Source organism: Rhineura floridana, chromosome 9, assembly GCF_030035675.1.
Source record: "Rhineura floridana isolate rRhiFlo1 chromosome 9, rRhiFlo1.hap2, whole genome shotgun sequence".
In the NCBI taxonomy this organism is placed as follows: domain Eukaryota; kingdom Metazoa; phylum Chordata; class Lepidosauria; order Squamata; family Rhineuridae; genus Rhineura; species Rhineura floridana.
The window spans coordinates 115345287-115365472 of NC_084488.1; the positions used below are offsets into that span (position 1 = coordinate 115345287).

The 20186-nt window shown below is 41.3% G+C and overlaps 1 protein-coding gene across 1 annotated transcript in view; it reads right to left on the reverse strand.

The window, feature by feature from the left end:
* Nucleotides 1-20186, reverse strand: part of ADAMTS3 (ADAM metallopeptidase with thrombospondin type 1 motif 3) — a 188413-nt gene that overhangs the window by 37304 nt on the left and 130923 nt on the right. Inside the window, exons 16-18 of the mRNA XM_061582955.1 lie at nucleotides 13808-13941; nucleotides 11587-11710; nucleotides 9560-9640 (exon numbers count right to left, since the gene is read on the reverse strand). Of these exons, the coding sequence (XP_061438939.1) occupies nucleotides 9560-9640; nucleotides 11587-11710; nucleotides 13808-13941 (339 nt within the window). The remainder of the gene's footprint in view (nucleotides 1-9559; nucleotides 9641-11586; nucleotides 11711-13807; nucleotides 13942-20186) is intronic.

A 20186-nucleotide genomic window follows, 5' to 3' on the forward strand; every position in this document is an offset into this window, starting at 1 on the left:
TTCAATTATATGGCCATTTATCCTCCAAATATGTTTTGTTCTTTTGTTAGTAAAAATCATTACTTTGGATTTCTCGTAATTTATCATTAGAGACTCATCGGAGCAGAACGTAGCTATTGCAGCCAACAATCTTTTCAGGCCTACAGGAGTTCGTGAAATTAGCATGATATCATCTGCATACATCAAAATAGGTCTAGGAATATCAGCTAGCTTTGGAGAGTGTGATATAATTGATGTCAGCCTATGAACTACTGGATTTATGTAGATATTAAATAATAACAGGGCCAAGATACAGCCTTGCTTGACCCCTTTATAGGTGGGAATGGGGTTTGTTAACTGCCCCATATTGTTGCACCGAACACGGAGGTATGTATTATCATATAGACCTCGAATTAATAATAGCAGATGGGGATCAATATTAGAGTTACCCAGTTTGCACCAAAGTCTTTCTCTCGAGATAGAGTCGAAGGCCGTTTTTAAATCAATAAATGCAGTGAATAACATACTCCCAGTTCCTCCCTTATATTTATGCACAAGATGTTGAACCACCAAGGCGTGATCCATATTTGAGCGGCATGACCGAAAGCCTGCTTGCTCTGGGGCCAATATTTCATTTTGTTCTATCCATGAGATTAATTTGCCATAAAGATGGGCCGAATAGAGTTTGCTAACAATACTTAATAGGCTTATAGGTCTGAAGTTAGCCGGATCATAGAGTGAGCCTTTCTTAAAGATTGGTATAATTATGGCTATTTCCCAATCATTGGGTATTTTCATCGAATGATCTATCTGTGTAAATAAGGCAGCAAACAATGGGGCCCACCATTCTGCCTGAACTTTAAATACCTCCGCTGGGATACTGTCAGGACCCGGAGCTTTATTAGCTTTTAATTTAGTTATGAGTTCTATGATTTCATTAGGACTCACCAGGGGCCATTCAGGAATAGCATAAGATGGGCCTTTAAAACTGATGGAATCAACATCCTGCTCATACATTTTAGTAAAATAATTCTCCCATACTTTAGGTGGAACGTAACAACCAATATTTGGATATGGTTTGGGCCAATTGCATGCAACAATTGACCAAAACAAAGTGGAGTTTTTTAGTTGGGAGGCATATAAAAGACGTTGCCAGATTTCCTGAAGCCCTGCTTTCTTTTTGTTCCTTATCAGTTGTTTAAACAATTTTCTCTCCTCACAATATACCTGTAACATATCAGGATTGGGATTCTTTTTATAGGCCTTAAACTTGGTTATTAGTAATTTTTTCTTATCAACGCAGTCCTTATCAAACCACGGTTTGGATCTAGATATCATGTTATTTGATTTGGATTTGGAATTAGATAACATTAATGTTTTAAATGTGCTCATTAATTGATAGAAAGACTGATAAGAGATTGAGGTCTGGGAGGATGTAAGTATTATTTCTTTTAAGGCAAGAATATCTGGGGATAGGAATCTCTCCTTTATCTCTTTCTCAAGCTTAGGAATCCATTTGACCCTCCTAGGGTGGACTTCATATGCTGCTTTAGGGAAGGTCTGGGGATCGGTGTAAGGAAAAAAATCACCACAATGCAGAGTCATCATAATGGGAGAATGATCACTTTCTGGCCTCTCAATGCATTTAAAATTACTAACTGATTGATATAATTCTTGAAAGACAATTCCTAAATCGATTACCGATGCACCTCTACGTGTATTCGCCAACCCTGTTACCGTTAGTGCGTCCATTCAATAAGGTTAAATTTAGCTTTATAATCATTTGTGCAAGACAAAGGCCGGAATAAGTTATGCCTTTGTCTTTGGATTGCCTAGTGGGGATATTTTGGGGACCATCTATAAACGGGACCACTTGTTGGTATTTGGCGAATAGGGCCTCATCAGATGGGCCCATTCTAGCATTAAAATCACCCAACAAAACAACCATTACCTCAGGGTGCAAAGTTGTAAGTTTCAAGATATATTTTTCTAGCTTGATGGACTTATTGGCGCTAGACTTTTTGTCTTTGGTAGGCGATAAATAGACATTAATCAAAAGTAAAGAGTAACAGGTTAGTCTTATGAATACTGCTACTGCCAAGTCCGACCAGGGCTCGACAGGGGTAATTAAAGCATGTAGGACAGTAGATATAAATAGACAGATACCTCCCTTCGGCCGACCGCCTTTGTTACTAGAGGTCGCTTTAATTTGATAGGCCAAAAACCCATCCAAACTAAGCTCATTCATCATCCAGGTTTCTTGGAGGAATAGGATATGATATTGTTTTAGGAATGAGATACATGAGGGGTCGGCAATTCTATTCCTCCATCCTGCAATATTCCAAGAAAGAAACTTCAGTGTGTGAGTGGCTAGGTTATAACTTTGTCAGTTGTTTGTTTTTTGTAAATGTTGTGGAGGTTTAGAGCAACGGATTTCTTGAGGTGGGTTCGTATTTTCCAGAAGTCTTTGGTGGATCGCACTACTTGATTCGGTCTCTGAGGGCACGTCGATTCCCCTTCCTTCCTCTTTACTCATAATGTGCGTTGGATCACAAGTTCTGGGAGGTACGGTCTCTGGTTCAGTGGTGACATCAGTCACGTTTTTTTCGGGGTTCTCTCTGTAGAATCTCAGTTCTTTTAGGGCAGCCGCTAACTTATCTATTTTGGCTGTAATTTCTTCTTGGGCTTCCACTGATAACCTGGCGAACGTATCCAGCAGCATATGTTCCTCAGGTAAGAATTTATTTTCATCTTTAGATGTCTTTTCGCTGGATTCTTGTATGATGGGTTGATCATGATGAGTTCTAGGGGTTAAGTTCTGAGCAGTTCCAGAGACGGGTCTTATCTGCTGATCATATAGCCTGGGGTTCTTATCACGCCTTCCTATTAAGGGGGGAGGGAAGATCGAGTGACTAGTTGGATATACCGCTAATTTCAGCGGTTCAGCTTCATTTTCAAAGACCCTCGTAATGATAAGATCCTGTACCAACAAACGATTTTTTAGCTTGGAGAATAATTTTACTTTCTCTTCATCATAGAAAGTTATTAATGCTCTAGCAGTGCTATAATTATAGAACAGATATTCGACATTGGCAATATCCACACTATGTAGACAGCCAGGTACAATTTTGGTCATAATCCTCACTAGATGATAGCTCCTTTCCTTTTGCGAGAGCCTTCCTTTTGGTTTGGGATAGTTTTCTATAAGCCAACTTTTTTGTGTTTAAAACTAACTCCCAAGAGTTAGGCTTCCTATTAGAATGAATATATTTTAAATCATCCATTTCCGCTTCCAATGGAGGCAAACTCTTTTGGACACTGTGCGGGCTTTTGAGGCTAAAGTTATGATCTTCTGATTTAGATTCTGAATTTAGTTGAATTTGAGGAATATCAGAATTTGTCATGGATGGCGTGCATTGCTCTACAACAATGCAGGAGGCAGCTTTGGGCTTGACTCTCTTTTTTTTCTTTTTCCTTTTCCTCTTCTTAGTTGGTGCAATTTTTGGAGCATCTAATAGCTTGGAAAGTTTGTTAAAGTTCATATGACATTTATGATGGGTTCTCAGGGATTTGATGTTTTTGCTCTTTTTACTACATTTTGGTATTAATTTGTTGTTGTCTTTCTTGCTTTTTACCACAGGTGAGTGAGTTGTCAAGGTCATAAGCTGAGTCTCTTGCAAAACTTTCTTGTTAGTGAGTAACTCCTTATTATTTAATTGTCGATCTATATTAATAATAAGGCTTGTTAGTGTTGTTAGCAAGGAGTTAGATTCTGCCACAAATTTGGAAATTTGACTTACGGATTGAGCCATCACCTGGCACCAGTTTCCGCTTACCGTGGTTAATTGTGGACTTGAGGTCTTCATTTCCTTCGGTCCCTCAATGTTGACTGCATTCGGCTGGCTGCAACTAGTATCCTCTTCACAACAAAATGAGGACTCCAAAGGTGGCATCGAACTATGGTCACTTAATGATGGGACTTCGAACTCTTTCTCTGGGTATAGTAGTTCAAGCAGGGCTTCTTCACCCATTACATTCTCCATTTCTTGGGCCAAATTAGGCGTGACCCCCTCTGGGCTATGCAGCATCCAAGGCGGCTGATTGTTTATTGTCCAGTCGTTTATGTTGCTGTTATCCTCTCCTGGGCCTGTTATGTCAGCCATGATCAGGTTATCCTCCATTTTGATAGTTCTCTCATTTGAGTGGTAATAGTTAGTTATTTTAGCCTGTGTCACTCTGCTAGGAGGTTGAATGGACCCAGAACTCAGCTGGAGTCCTAAATCCTTGTAATTTTTCCTAGTGAGCACCATTTCCAAAGCGTATTACTTCAGTAGATGTCTCTTTAATTTCAATCAGCTCCAACAAGTTAGCTGTTTCCAGCTCAGTCAACGTTTTGCTTAAAATATTTGAGTTCAAAAGCATTTAAAATAACAGTCATTAAATATAAAAGTTAAAAGGACATATTGGTTCAGTTATTATTTTGCTATCTCATGGCTCGGAATTCAAGGAGATTGGGAGACTCAAAATAGTATTTACTCAGGTCAGTAATTATCATTCCGTGGGAGGATTGCCAGCCCTCTCTTCCAGAGTGAACACTCTAATGAAGCTCTCGCAGTCTTCTTTTCCAAATAATTGGAAAGATTTATAGAGAGGTTTTTAAACAGACCTGAAGTATTAAGAATTAGAATAGGCTTACTTCGTTCCGCTCTGGCTATGCAAGGTTAGGAAAAGATTCTACGGAGCTCCGTTTGCCCTAGTCTCGCTACTCCGCGGCCATCTTTCTCTCCCAGAGTTACTCAGAGAGAAGGTCTTTTGAGGCTGATCTTGTTGGTGGCATAGCTGATGATGCTGGAGGTGCTCCTTCAGATAGATTGCGCCAAGACCATATAGGAATTTAAAGGTCAAAACCAACACCTTGAATTGGGCCCTGCAAGCAACTGGTAACCAGTGCAATTCTTTTAGCACTGGAGTTATGTGATCTCGCTGGCAGCTGCCTTAAATCAGGCGTGCCACCACGTTCTGTACCAGTTGCAGCTTCCGGACCGTTTTCAAGGGTAGCCCCACGTAGAGCACATTACAGTAGTCTAGGCGAGAGGAGACCAGGGCATGTACCACCGATGGGAGCAGATGATTGGGAAGGTAGAGGCGCAGCATCCGTATCACATGGAGTTGATACAGTGCTGCCTGGCTCACAGCCGAGACCTGAGCTCCCATGGACAGTTGGGAGTCAAGAATGATCCTGAGGCTGCGGACCTGGTCTTTCAGGGGCAATTGTACCCCATTGAGCACCAGGTCCAAATCCCCTAACTTTCCCTTGTCTCCCACGAATGGTACCTTGGTTTTGTCAGGGTTCAGTTTCAGCTTATTCCTTCTCATCCAGCCACTCACCGACTCCAGGCACTTGGACAGGGTTTCTACAGCCAACCTCGGTGAAGATTTAAATGAGATAGAGCTCTTGTCATCCGCATATTGGTGACACTGCAGCCCAAATCTAATGATAGCCCCCAGCGGCTTTATATAGATGTTAAATAGCATCGGGGAGAGGATGGAGCCCTGTGGCACCCCACAGGTGAGAGGCCAAGGATCGGAAACCTCATCCCCCAATGCTACTCTTTGGTGCCTCTCAGAGAAGAAGGAACGGAAGCACTGCAGAACAGTGCCCCCTATGCCTAATCCCTCCAGGCGATCCAAAAGGATACCGTGGTCAATGGTATCAAAAGCCGCTGAGAGATCCAGGAGGACGAGGAAGGTGCATTCACTCCTATCCAACACTCTCCTCATATCATCCACTAAGGCGACCAAAGCTGTTTCAGTCCCATGTCCAGGCCTGAAGCCCAAATGAAATGGATCCAGATAATTCCGTTGAATATTGATTTGATAAAAGGTATAGCCAGTGTGGTGTAGTGGTTAGTGTGTTGGACTACGACCTGGGAGACCAGGGTTCGAATCCCCACCCAGCCATGAAGCTCACTGGGTGACCTTGGGCCAGTCACTGCTTCTCAGCCTCAGAGGGAGGGAATGGGAGCCCCCCTCTGAATACCGCTTACCATGAAAACCCTATTCGTAGGGTCGCCATAAGTCGGGATCGACTTGAAGGCAGGCCATTTCCATTTTTTCATAACCTATTTTATTATTATTATTTTGCATCTAAAAGGCATCTATAACAGCCTTCTCTTCCAGATATGCTTTTTTAAAGAGAGACACCATTCAGTAATGATTGCCTCCCATCAGTGGGTCCTTTGACTGCTCTTATTCTGTCGGGACCAAAATCTGTGATTGTGATGAATATCTGCAATCGAGAGTAATGGCGTGCAAAGGGAGAAAAATATCCACTGTGAAAGAGCTCATGGAGCGGCTGGCTGCAGCAAAGGAGCATCTTATCCATTTCTCAAAGGTTGGTTGGTTTCTTGCAGCAAAGAGGAAAACGCCCCCTCTGCACCACTCTTGGCTATTATCTCTTTGGGGTGCTTATATTTCAAATGGCCGGCAAATCACAAGTAATCATCAGTCTTGAAAAAGGCACAAATTCCTCCTGTTAGATATTTTTAAGTGCATATTATGAGATGCACAGGATGGAAAGGGGGCCCAAACCCAGTTTCTAAAGATCAAAAGCACCAGCTGCAATTGCATGGTATTATCAGTTCCCTAGAATGTAAACTTTTGAATAGAAACATGGGGCAGGGTGAGGCGGGGCTGCTGGGCAAATATCACGTTGGGTGATATAATTTTGCAAGGCTAAATTGCATGTGTGCACTCAACATTTTCCTGCTTCAAATGGAAATGGTTCTGAAAAAGCATTTTTTTTAAAACAAAAAGAAGACCAAAATGGTATCAAAGCACTGCCTTGTAAACATGTAGTCATCTTGGGGGGAAGGTCAGTAACGTTCCCAGAACCAGTGCCAGTGGGCAGCCAAGTCAGGCATGGGCCCAAGGCACCCGGTTGCTCAGAAGGGCTACTGCCAATATCTATAGGCTGGGGCTGGGAGGGTGGAGCTCTGTAATCCATGCCAGTGTCGGATTGCGGGGTGTGATTTGCAGCCTGGCGTAAGGGGTTGACATGCACCACAAATCACACCCTGCAACCCAAGGATTGCAGAGCAGGAGTTCCACCCTCCCAAACAACAATACCCCCTAATGCAGCCGGCATGGGCTTAAATAGGCACTGCCACCCTGCCTCCTGCGTTGCCATGCATGTGCATGCAGTGCGCTAGTGCACTGATGTGACATCACAGGAGGTGGGGAGGCCAGACCTATTTAAGCCCTGCATGGGGGGGGGGTGTTGGTGGCTGAGGTCCCATTTATGCCTAGCACCGGCCCTGAACAATCCCACACTTATGCTGTAGCTGTGATTATTGCATACAAGTGGTTAAGCACGGTGAATTATCGATGATAAAAACACATAAAGCTGCCCTATACCGGGTGAATTCATAAGTGCAGCTATAGTATCCCTCTGTCTTTATTTATTTACAGCACAATCGTAACCACGTCAACACTGAAGTAAGTCCTATTGAATTCAATGGGGCTTATTCCCAGGCAAGAAGGGGTTACAGATGCAGGCTAAGCGATAAGAGTTCTAACCCGCCTTTCTGAGGCTTACACCTTCTGTTGCTGGGCAGTGGTAATGACTGGCTTAACACCAGGGGTCAACAAGGAGTGACAGAGCTCAGTGTCAGAGCACAGACTTTGCATGCAGAAGGTCCCAGTTCCCCCAGAATCTTTGGGTAAGACTGGGAAAGACCCCACTCTGAAAATCTTGGAGAGCTGCTACTAGTCAGGGCAGACAATATTGAGCGAGATGGAGCAACAGTCTGGTTTGGCAACTTCCTGAGTCCCATCTGTCTAGGTCCATCTTAAATTCGCAATTTCAAATTTCGGTGGCTTCCTCCCGAGGTTTTAACTCTGACTTTTAGTGATAATTTTAATGTAGATTTTATTTTATGCAAACCACTTGGAGGTGTTTACAGTGAAGTGGTATATAGATTATATAAATATCCTGTCACTTATTTTAATCTAGCATTTCTGCAGCACAACCAAGACACGATCCTGGTGGCTGTTCGCCATTTGAACTGCACAGGAGCCATTCTGAGGTGAAGCAGAAATTCACAGGGCTGGGCCAAGCTCAACCAAATGATTGAAACCTCTCATTTGGGGCCAGCTCCATTTGCACAATCCAACTAAGGGCCTTGTTGCCATGTTCTATGGCACTTGCAGGGAATGGTTTCAGTTAATGTGGCCTGATGACATGGACAAGGTGCTTGCGATGATGTGGCCTGCAACGTGTCCTCTCAACCCTTGCCCTTCTTGGCTTATTAAAGATTGCCGAGGGGATTTGACCAAGTGGATGCAGGGTGTGGTCAATGCATCATTGTGGGAGGGAGTAGTTCCAGCCACCCTGAAAGAGGCGGTGATGTTACCATTCCCGAGAAAGCCCACCCAGGACGCATTGGTTCACGACAACTACCAACCAGTCGCAAGATGAGTGAGAGGGTTGAGGTGCAGCAATTGCAAGTGCTCTTGGATGAAACAGATTATCTTGACCCATCCCAGTCTGGGTTCAGGCCCGGTTATCGGCCTGAATCAGCATTGGTCGCCCTTGTTGGATGACCTTTATCAGGAGAAGGACAGGGGGAATGTGACCCTGTTATTCTTACTTGATCTCTCAGCGGCTTTTGGTACCATTAATCATGGTATCTTTCTGAGCCAACTTGGTGAGATAGGTATCAGAGGCACTGTTTTACAGTAATATTATTATTATTAATAATAATACTAATACTAATAATAATAAATGTTCTGCATGGTTGGGTTCATGACCAAACATAAAGTCAACAGGGAGCCCTCCGATTAGTGTTTCTAAACACATTTTCCTGATTCACATATTACATTGCTTTGGTGTACTGTTTAAACATCTTAGATGCACACCCAGAGATACAGGATGCAAGAACTGTGCTAAAGCTAAGCAGATCTGGGTCTGGCCGGTGCCTGAATGTCAGAAAACTCAGGACAGACAAAAAGGAAGTACTTCCTCACATTTTGTATAGTTCAGCTATGGAATCTGCTTCCACAGCAAGCAGTGGTGGCCACCAATCTGGATGGCTTTAAAAGAGGATGAAACGGGCCATGTTGGCTATATTACTAGCCACGATGACTGTGTACAAGCTCCACTGTTGGGGGCTGAATGCCTCTGAATATTAGTTGCTGGGGATCACAACTGGGGAGAGTGTTCTTGTGCATAGGTCCTGCTTGCAGGCTTCCCATAGGCATCTGGTTGGTCACTGTGAGCATAGGATGCTGAACCAGATGGGTCTTCGCCAGATCCCGCAGGCCTCTTCTTCTCTTCTTAATTCCTACTTATGCTGACTTGAGTTCCACAGGTTATAAACATAATAAAAAAAATAATAAAATACCAAGTGAATTGGCCCATCACCTCAACCAGGAGGTACCATTTTGGCTACCCAAGAGGCAATCAAATGGCCAGGACAACATCTGCAATGGCCCTGGACATCTTCTGGAAAGCGGTGTTAAGTCTCTTGGCACTGGGGCTGTTGACATGACGGTCAAACCTAAGCAAAGAAACACTTACCAAGAATGTGAGGGGAAGCCTCGTCTTCTTGGACAGACACATGTCTAGCACCCGGTGGGATGTCAAACATCTTAAGGTACCCTTTGGCATGTGCAGCAAGGCATTGGGAGGAAGCAGAAGAGAAAAGAGGAAAAGTCATTGCGAGGGTTAGTTGCTTGCGAGAAGAGGTTGGCCCCATTTGCAGAGAAGGTGCATCCATAAGCCCATAAACAGTCAATGTAAGGACAGACAGGTTTGTAATCATGGTGATTAGGCACACTTGCGTTTCCCATCTTTGCATGGAAAAAACAAGTTAAACTCATTGCAAGCCACTTACTTTGTTATGTTCTCTGGAGAACCATAGCAATCTGGATAATTTAGACAAAGAGTGTATGTTTCCTATGCTTTATAGAATGAAAACAGCAGGTTGCATGGATTATTTCCCTCCTTTATCAACCATCAGTTAGATCCTTGGGTTTCCAGAATAACAAACAGATATTACTCAGTATTCATTTCCTTCCCAGTGGCTATGGGCATTCTGTGGAAGCTGCTATCATAAGCCAAAGATCATATTTAAACTTACCGCAGTTTTTTTTTGACTAAGGGAATATGGTTAACAGTCAAAATACTCTCAGCATCAAGAAGCTGTCATAGGAAGCATAAAAAGTTTGCCGGTATTTGCATTTTCTGTAAGCGACTAGTCGGCAATGAGAAGCGACACTAGAAAAAAAAAGTTGTTCTATAGCGGCTATGGATGCCCAACTTTCTGCAAAGAGGCAAAACTTACCCAGAACATTTTTAGATTCTCTGGTTTCAGAAATGGAAACATCACGAGCTCCTTTGGGCAAAGCGAATGCACCTCTTGCCTTCCCTTAAACAGAATGTCTTTTGTTAGTAATTCGGGCACTGAAGTCTTTAGTTTTCATTGACTAAGTCTTCATATGAGCATGTTTCACCAATCAACTATATCAGTAGTGTTCAAAGATATCAATTTAAAGATTTTTGCACCCATTCCAGTAGTTCTTTAAAAAAATAGTCAATGAAAATTCAGACTAAAAATCAATTGGATACTTGCAGGTTTCCTTTTCCAGAAACTTGAGTTCGTTTTGGCACCTCTTGCTTAATTGTTTCCCTGTTGGAAGAGGTTGATTAGACTTTCTGGGAGAATGCTCAAAAAAAAAAAAAGGAATCTAATGAAAATTATTATGAAACATTAATATGGAATGGAAAATTAATGGTAGCCCACTCCAAACACTGCCCCCAAAGGATGAAGACGATCTTCAACCACCAGCTAACAGGATTTTTCATATTTGCGAGCCTTGTAAATGGTTTAGCTAGTATCCTGCACTTACAGAAACATGTCTTAGAAATCTCCAAATTGGGCCATGGCATGTTGAGTTGTGTTGTAGACCATTCATACAATAAGTTCAAAGGTGTGCAAATCAATTCAAAAAATCCATTTGCAGTTGACTTCAAATGGCCACAAGAACTGACTTAACTAAGCATGTCAACTGGAATCAGTTTAATATTGGTTACAGGAGAGGTGGCCCTGTAGCTGTTGCACTCCACCTCCAATCAGCCTCAGTCAGCATGGCCAGTAGTCAAGGAGTTAGAGTCCAACAACATCTAAAGGGCTACAGGTGACACCTCACTGTGACCCATATGTCCTTCTTATGTAACCCGTACGTCCTTGTTGGGTGAGCATTTTAGGAATGCTATATTGCACACTGTGTCTTTTTTGTTATTAATTGCTTTTATCTCTTTGTATTTCATCTGAAATCTCTTTGAAGTTTTTGTGTGTGTGCAACTAACGAATGCGCAAAATAAATACTAAATCGCGTTCATGTTGTGCACTGTGGAAACCTCACAGCTAGCCATAGACAGAAAGCCAGGTAATGCTCCCCATAGTAAAAGCCTATGATGCCAGGTGAAGCTCCCCATGGTTAAAAAGAGTGCAGTGGACTCAACCTTTTCATTACAATAATTCTTACAAATGGAGCACAGAAACTGGCGATATGGAAAGAGTCTGGAGGTGTAGCTATCCCTACCAAGCTTCTTAGGGGTTCGAGTGAAGGTCCCCTTGACTGTCCGGCAATGAGAGTTGTCTCCCCCACAAACTCCGCACTTGTCTTCAGCTTTGTTGGACCCAATTTCCTTGTCACAGCCAACTTTCTGCAAAGAGAGATTTGAGTGTATCACAGAGAGTCAGAGGAGACATCATTTGGACATGCACAGAATCCAGGTCAGATTTATTACGCTTTCTATTAATTTTTAGATAAAAGCCAGGGATATATATGTACTTAGCAACCACAAAATTTGATACCAAGCATGTAACACAGCATCCAAAGGATCTTAGCATTTATTGCCAAAAAGGAAAAGGAAAAAGGTTGGGGAGGCAAGCCGTAGCTCAGTGGTAGAGCATCTGCTTTGCATGCAGAAGGTCTCAGGTTCAACCCCCAGCGTCTCCAGGTAGGGCTGGGAAAGTATCCCTGGGTGAAACACTGAAGAGCTGCTGCCAGTCAGTGTAGGTGATACTGAGCTAGACAGACTAATGGTCTCGCTCAGTATAAGGCAGCTTCCTATATTCCTATCTTTGGCCATAGCTCAGTGGCAGAGCATCTGCTTTGCATGCAGAAGGTCTCAGGTCCAGTCCTCAGCATCTCCAGGTTGGGCTGTGAGAGACTCCTGCCTGAAACCCTGGAGAACCACTGCCAGTCACTGTAGACAGTACTGAGCTAGATGGGCCCATGGTCTGACTCAGTATAAGGCAGCTTCTCATGTTCCTATGTTCAGCAGTGGGGCACCTCCAGACAGCAGATCTAATGAGGGCTCCCCGTTTGGTCCATGAGGCCCCTGCTACCAAGTCATGCCCACCTGCCCTACACCTGATGTCATATACGGCATCAGGTGTGAGGCAGGTAAAGATGAAACTACGCTGAAAGGAGGTTTGCAGGCCCGGTATGCTTTGGCCTGGGCTTTTCAAGCACCGACAGCCAGCTTTGCAAGTGCCGACATCATTGTGATGTCAGGTGATGGACAGGTGGGTGGCCCCACCCACTGATCAAACGTGGCCCATGAGAGATGGGGGACAGAAGGATTCAGCCCACAAGACCAGAGCTTGGAAAAGTTACTTTTTAAAACTACAACTCCCATCAGCCCCAGCCAGCATGGCCACTGGATTGGGCTGATGGGAACTGTAGTTCAAAAAAGCAACTTTTCCAAGCTCTGCACCAGACAGATCCAGTTTCTGACAGCTTCTCTTGTTGATATGGTCGAGGAAATTTCAGGGACTGAATAGGATTTCCTGCAGTTCAGTGTGTTTGTGTGGGTAGATGGGTGGGGGGTTGCCCTGCCCAGTTCGCTGCCTCTATCCACGATCTATCAAAGCCAGATGAATTCTGAAAAAGAACCAGGTATGGGCAGTTTCACGGAATTTACATATGTTATAGAGGCTGCTGAATGCGGCATTTCCTGGCAAAGAATTTATGGCATCTTCTCTCGCTTAGATTAAAATTAAAGGTGGAGAAGATTTCATGTTTCCCCCTCCTTAAAATGCACCCCACCAAAACTGGGGCTGCAGGCATCAAAGCCCACCTGCTACAAGGGAACCTCTTACCCCAAGGGTCTCCTGTGAAGGTGGGAGACCTGATTTTTCTTGGGGCAGCTCTTCAAAACATCCACATAGCAATGGAATGGAGAAGCATCTCTGCTGCTTTGCTAAGAGGCTGGTTTGAACAATAAAAGGGCAGGTAAGAACGCCCCCACTAGGTGGTGAGCTTTCATCCCTACTCCCTGGTTTTCCAGGGGCAGCTCTTCAAAGCAGTCCTCCAGCAAAGAAACAGGAGGAAAAAAACATGGCTGGAGACTGAACATTCATTTGTTATTACATTTATACCCCACCTTTCTTCCAAGGAGCTTGAGGTGCCACACATAATTTCCCCCACTTCATCCCCACACAACAACCCTGTGAGGTAGGTTAGGCTCAGAGAGAGAGAGAGAATGTGAATGGCCCAAGGTCACCCAGTGAGCTTCATGGTTGAATATGGGATCTGAACCTGGGTGTCCCAGGTACTAAGCCAGCACTCTAACCACAATACCAGATGGGACCTGCTGCCAGCAAAGAATTGGCTCCCTTACCATCTTATGGCCCCTCCCCAAGAAATCACCATACCTAAAAATCTCCGTGAATATTTTGCCCGGCCCATCTTGCAAGGCCTTCTGGGAAGAGCTCTAAGGAGCAACTGCAATGAGGAGGAAGTCATCACTCACCACACACTCTCCCCGCACACAAATGCTGAATGGGTCTTTGTACGAGCAGCGAGTGCCATCGTGGGTCAGTTGTTTCATGTAAGCAACATCTCCCGTCTCTCTGGATTGGCAATGCAGCTGGCATCTTTTGGTGGCTACACAAGTCAGAAATGCAGGCAAATTGAGCATCAGACCCTTGAACAATTATTCTGTTTCACAAGCAGTGCAGTTGCCCTTCCTCTTTGGTCCCATCCCACACCCCTCCAGAAACATTAGACAGGGGAGATTGCAAAGGAGGGTCTGGCAATGTGGGAAAGCGCTGGAGCAGCAAGGAAAGCAGGATCTGGAGGGGATGGAGCAACTCTACGGTTACATTTGGTTGCAACATTTTGGCTTTTTAGTTGAGAGAAAAGGTGAGTAAGAGGAGTCATGATAGAGGTGTATAATATCATGCAAGGTGTGGAGACGGGATAAGGAGAAGTTTCTTCTTCCACTCTCATAATACAACAAAGCCGAACATGGGAAGATTCAGGACAGGAAGAAGAAAGTCCTTCTTCACACGGCACATAATTAAACTATGGAATTCGCTCCCACAAGAGGCAGTGATGGCCACCAACTTGGATGGCTTTAAAAGGGGGATTAGACCAATTCATGGAAGATAGCAATGGCTACTAGCCATGTTGGCTATGTTCTACCTCCACTGTTGGAGGCAGCATGACTCTGAAAACGAGTTTCCAGCAGCCGCAGGTGGCGAGTGTGCTGTTGCCCTCAGGTCCTCCTCGTGGGTTTCCCAGAGGCATCTGGGTGGCCACAGTCAGGACAGAACGCTAGACTAGATGGGCTACTGGCCTTATCCAGCAGGGCTTCTCTTATGTTCTTAAGCAACCGCAAGAGAGCACTTCCCACACCATTCTCACTAAAGAAGAGGTCCCTGTCAACTTACAAAGTAATCCAAAGTTTTCATATCAAAATAAACAAACAGCTAATCCAGAAACCGTACATGAACAGATCCAGCTTGACTGACTTCAAAGTTTACAATAGTTCTTTTGAATATTCTAAGTGTGCAACATACATTATCATGCTGTAATTCTTACAACAACCCTGTAAGGCTGGGTAGTGTCCCCTTATAACAGGTGGTGCAGGTGGGGGTGGTAGGGCTGATTGAGGGTGCCTTGCTCAGAATCCTGAGACTTCTTGATAAATCAATTGCATGTTAAAGGTATATAGCAAATTCTCATTGGACCCCTTGGAGGGTGGTGTGCTTGCTAGAAGTACTGGCGGGACACCATTAGTTTCTGGGTGCTCACCCATCTCTAACCTGGGAGGGTCATGACACGAGACAGGGCCACCACCAGGAAAGCCTTGTCTCATGTTGATTCCCTCTAAAATGATGCACAGTCTGTAAAAAATCTTAAGAAACATTTTTTTTTTTTTTTTTTTTTTTTTTTTTTTTACTTGTCTGGGCATTTGGATCCTGAAGTATTATTTGTGGTGCAATTCTACAGAGTTTTATTGCTGATGTTCCTCATATTTGATCTGATTTGTCAGTTTTTTAAAAATATGTTTTATGATGATGAGATGACATAAATTTGGGCTGTGCATCTGGTCCAGACAAACCCTGGATCCCAAATCAAATCAGGACAATTCCAGAGTTTTCATATGAGCATTGGTGTGTCATGGGTGACTGGAATGGGGTAATCTCACCAAAAATTGATAGGCTTTCTGAAAAAAATATCAAAGAGACACAAGGTAAATTACCGAAGATTTGTTTTGAACTCATGGAACATCTAGAATTGGTGGATACCTGGAGATATATAAATGATAATGCAAAGGAATTTACTTATTTTTCAGAAAGACATAAAACATTTTCGAGGATTGATATGATTTGGATGTCAAAAATTTTAGCGAAGGATATTTTTAAAATGGATATATTACCAAAAACTTTTTCGGACCATAATCCTGTGATATTAACTTTAAAAAAAAAAAATCTTGGATTTAGATGGAGACTAAATGAATCTTTATTACAGAATGATAAAGTAGTACAAGAATGTAAGAAGAAATTAAAGGAGTTCTTTGAATATAATTTACATAAAGGAACAAGTGAAAATATTGTTTGGGATACAAGTAAGGCATTTATGAGGGGATACTTTATTAAATGTAATTCTGAATTAAAAAAAAAGAAACAACAGAAAATGCAATTAATTTTGGAAGAAATAAAACAAAAAGAGGAAGAATTGAAAAAGAATCCAGCTAAAGTTTCTATTGTAAATCAAATTAAAATGTTACAGAAGCAAGTATCAATGTTGACAGTTAGAGAAATTGAAAGGAAATTAAATTTTGCTAAACAAAGGACTTTTGAATTTGCAAATAAACCTGGGAAATGGTTAGCATATAAATTAAGAAAAGAACGTCAAAAAAATATTATTTTAAAGATACAAGAAGGAGATGAGACGCTGACAGACAATGTAAAAATTAAAAAGATTTTTCATCAATATTACTCAACATTGTATAAGTGTCAAGAAATTCCATCTGAAAAAATAGAAGAGTATTTATTTAAACAGAATTTGCCTAAAATTACAGATTTTCAGAGACAAGTTATTAATGGCCCTATTACGTCAAGAGAGATATCTGAAGCTATAAATAAAATTAAATTAGGAAAGGCACCAGGACCAGATGGGCTATCTGCAATGTATTATAAATGTTTGGAGGAAGAACTCCTGCTACCTTTACAGTCTACAATGAATTCTATTTTGCAAGAGGGAAAGATACCGGATAGTTGGAAAAATGCTAATATAACATTAATACCTAAAGAGGACCAAGATTTAACTAAAACAAAAAATTATCGGCCAATATCTCTACTGAACAATGACTATAAAATTTTTACAATGATTTTGGCTGAAAGATTGAAAATAATATTGCAACAATTTATTCAGGAAGATCAATCAGGGTTTTTACCTAAAAGACAATTACGTGACAACGTCAGGAATGTTTTGAATGTGTTGGAATATTTAGAACAACGAAATGATAAACAAGCAGCTCTGATTTTTTTAGATGCTGAAAAAGCATTTGATAATTTGAATTGGAAATTTATGTTCCAGGTTTTGGAGCAAATGGACTTTGGAGACAACTTTATAAAATGGATTAGATCGATTTATACATCACAGAAGGCCCAGATAATTGTTAATGGAGACTTAACGGACTCATGTGAAATACAAAAGGGTACAAGACAGGGATGTCCATTATCTCCCCTTTTATTTATTTTGGTTTTAGAAGTGTTGCTTAGAGATATAAGGCAAGATAAAAGGATTTCGGGATTAAAAATAAAAAAAGAAGAATATAAATTGAGAGCATTTGCTGATGATTTGATAATTGTACTAGAAAACCCTTTGGAAGGAATTCATATACTGATGGACAAATTAAAAGAATTTGGACCTTTAGCAGGATTTAAGATCAACAATCAAAAAACAAAGATGTTGGTGAAAAATTTAACTTTAAGGGAACAGAAAGAGTTAATGGACAAGACAGATTTTACAATAGAAAAAAAGTTGAAATATCTAGGCATCATCATGACAAATAAAAACTCAAAGTTGTTTCACAATAATTACGAAAAATTATGGACAGAGATTAAGAAAGACTTGCTAAGATGGGATAAACTACAACTGTCATTAATGGGTAGAATATCTGTGATAAAAATGAATGTATTACCGAGAATGATGTTTTTGTTTCAAACAATACCTGTAATATCCTCTGATTTACCTTTTAAACAATGGCAAAAAGATATTTCTAAATTTGTATGGCAAGGAAAAAAACCAAGAGTTAAATTTAAATTACTTCAAGACGCTAAAGAAAGAGGAGGACTGGGATTACCAAATTTGAGACTTTATTTTGCTGCCTGCTGTTTAGTCTGGATAAAGGAATGGATCTTATTGAGGAATAAAAGACTATTGGATTTGGAGGGCCACAATCTGAAGTGGGGATGGCATGGATATCTATGGTATGACAAAGTAAAAGTAAATGTAGACTTTAATAATCATTTTATAAGACGTCCTCTGTTGAAAATATGGAATAGATACAAACCAAGGTTTTATTCGAAAATACCATTATGTGTCTCAAGTCAAGAAGCTTTTTATAGAAGAGAAATGTCTGGAAAAGAGAAATGGTTAACTTATCAAGAACTATTAGAAAATGTACATGGAGAATACATAATGAAAGAGAGAGAACAATTGATAAAGGAAGGATATAGTTTTCATTGGTTTGCCTATTTACAATTGTTAGAAAGATATAAAATGGACAAGAAAATGTATGGGTTTGAAATAAATAAATCTGATTTTGAAATAGGTTTGTGTACAAATGATGAAAACATAATTGCAAAAATGTATAAACTTTTATTGAAAATGGATATGGAGGAAGAACAAGTAAAAGAGTGCATGGTAAAGTGGGCAAAAAATTTTGGTCATAACATACAAATGGATCAATGGGAAAATATGTGGAAAAAAGGCTTGAAATTTACATTATGTTATAATCTTAAAGAAAATTTTTATAAAATGATGTACCGTTGGTACATGACTCCAGAAAAGCTGTCAAAAATGTATAGTAATGTCTCTAATGTTTGTTGGAAATGTAAACAACAAGAAGGATCTTTTTATCATATGTGGTGGTCATGTAAAAAGGCGAAATTATTTTGGGCACAGATAGGTAGGAAGATGCAAAAAATTCTAAAGATAAATATTCGGTCAAAACCAGAATTTTTTTTATTGGGTTTTATGGATAAACAAATAGAAAAGAAATATGGAAGAATAATATTATATATGATTACGGCAGCAAGATTATTATATGCACAAAAGTGGAAAATGGAATCAACACCAACAATGGAAGAATGGTTATTGAAATTAATGGACTTAGTAGAAATGGATAAATTGACATGTTTACTTAGAGAAAAATCGACAGATACATTTCTTAAGGAATGGAAACCTCTCTTAGACTTTTTGTTGAAAGATCAAAATAAAATGATGATACTGGGATTTGACGATTAATTAAGACAGCCTATGGAGAAAAGGGACTCTGTATGTATACATTAAGGGACAGGTTTGATGTATATTATATACTTATAGCTGATCTGCGACAAATCGGAAGTCAACTATTTTATTTTCATTTTTTTGTTGATGTATTGTTATGTCTTTTTGACTTTGTTTTGTTTGTTTTTGGAAAAATTTGAATAAAAATTATTAAAAAAAAAAAAAAAATCAAATCAGGACAATTCAGGCCAATCTGGGATTTGTCCAGAATGGTTTGAGGTAACCCTGAATTGTCCTGGGTTGGGTCCACCTTGAACAATCTGGGACTGTCAAAAGAGGGATGGTTGGGCAGTGAGGAGAGGGGGCAGAAGGGGACAATGCCACTGGCTACATGTTTAATTATGACTTTAAAACCCTAAATTAAACATTACAGCTGTGATTCAGTTCAGGGCCCAGATCAGGCCTGGATCAGATCAGGATCACCAAAGTGGGCCCCAAACTAAACCAGAGGTGCCCTGAATAGCCCTAATATAAATATATATTATTCTTATAGGACTGTAGGATTGGGATGGATGATTTTTATTGCTCCCCTCCCAGCCTATAATCCTGTGCCTATAAAAGATACCACTCATGTTGGAAAGACCTGCTGAACTGGTTGAACCAGTTCCTTTAATAAGCAGATGGGGCTGGCCAAGTCTGTCAAGTGCCCCCATTAACATGTGTAAGGATTTGTCCAGGAGAGCAATGTGTTGCCATAGTAATGAAGGCAGCCCTCCCCCCCTCCTCTGGCTGGGGCAAGAGGAAGATTTTGGGTTAGCGAAACTGGAAGCTGGAGAAGACATAGAGAGGTTCTACTGCTGTGTGTGCTGAACCCCAAGCCATGGCTTTGCGAAGTTCCCTACAAACCTAATGGGGAAGTAAAATCTGTTGGACTGTAGATGCTTGCACTCAGGTTGTACATATGTGTACATAACACCATATATCTTAGAAACCACAGTCTCTGCTGACCTTTAATTCCAAGGAAACCAAACCCTGGGTTAGCGCAGGAACCCCTGAAAGTCTCTCACTCCTCGGAGACTGGGGTGCACACAACATTATTAAATCTATCTATCTATGTATCTATCTCCCTACTCTCAACTTCCTGTAGACTCCTAGCTGTCAGAGGGGCGAAGGAAAGTCACAATGAAAACCCCTCTTAGACCGTGTTCTTCAGTATTCAAAGGTGGCCGTTCTATACTGCATGAGAGAGATTGCCAACTTGAAAGAATATCAGATTTTCAATAAAGATGTACCAGAATTTGTTCCCTAATTATATTTAATCAGTCACTAGATTTTGTAATTGGTATAGTTATCACTGCTCACGAGAGGATGTGTCTGTCATAGGA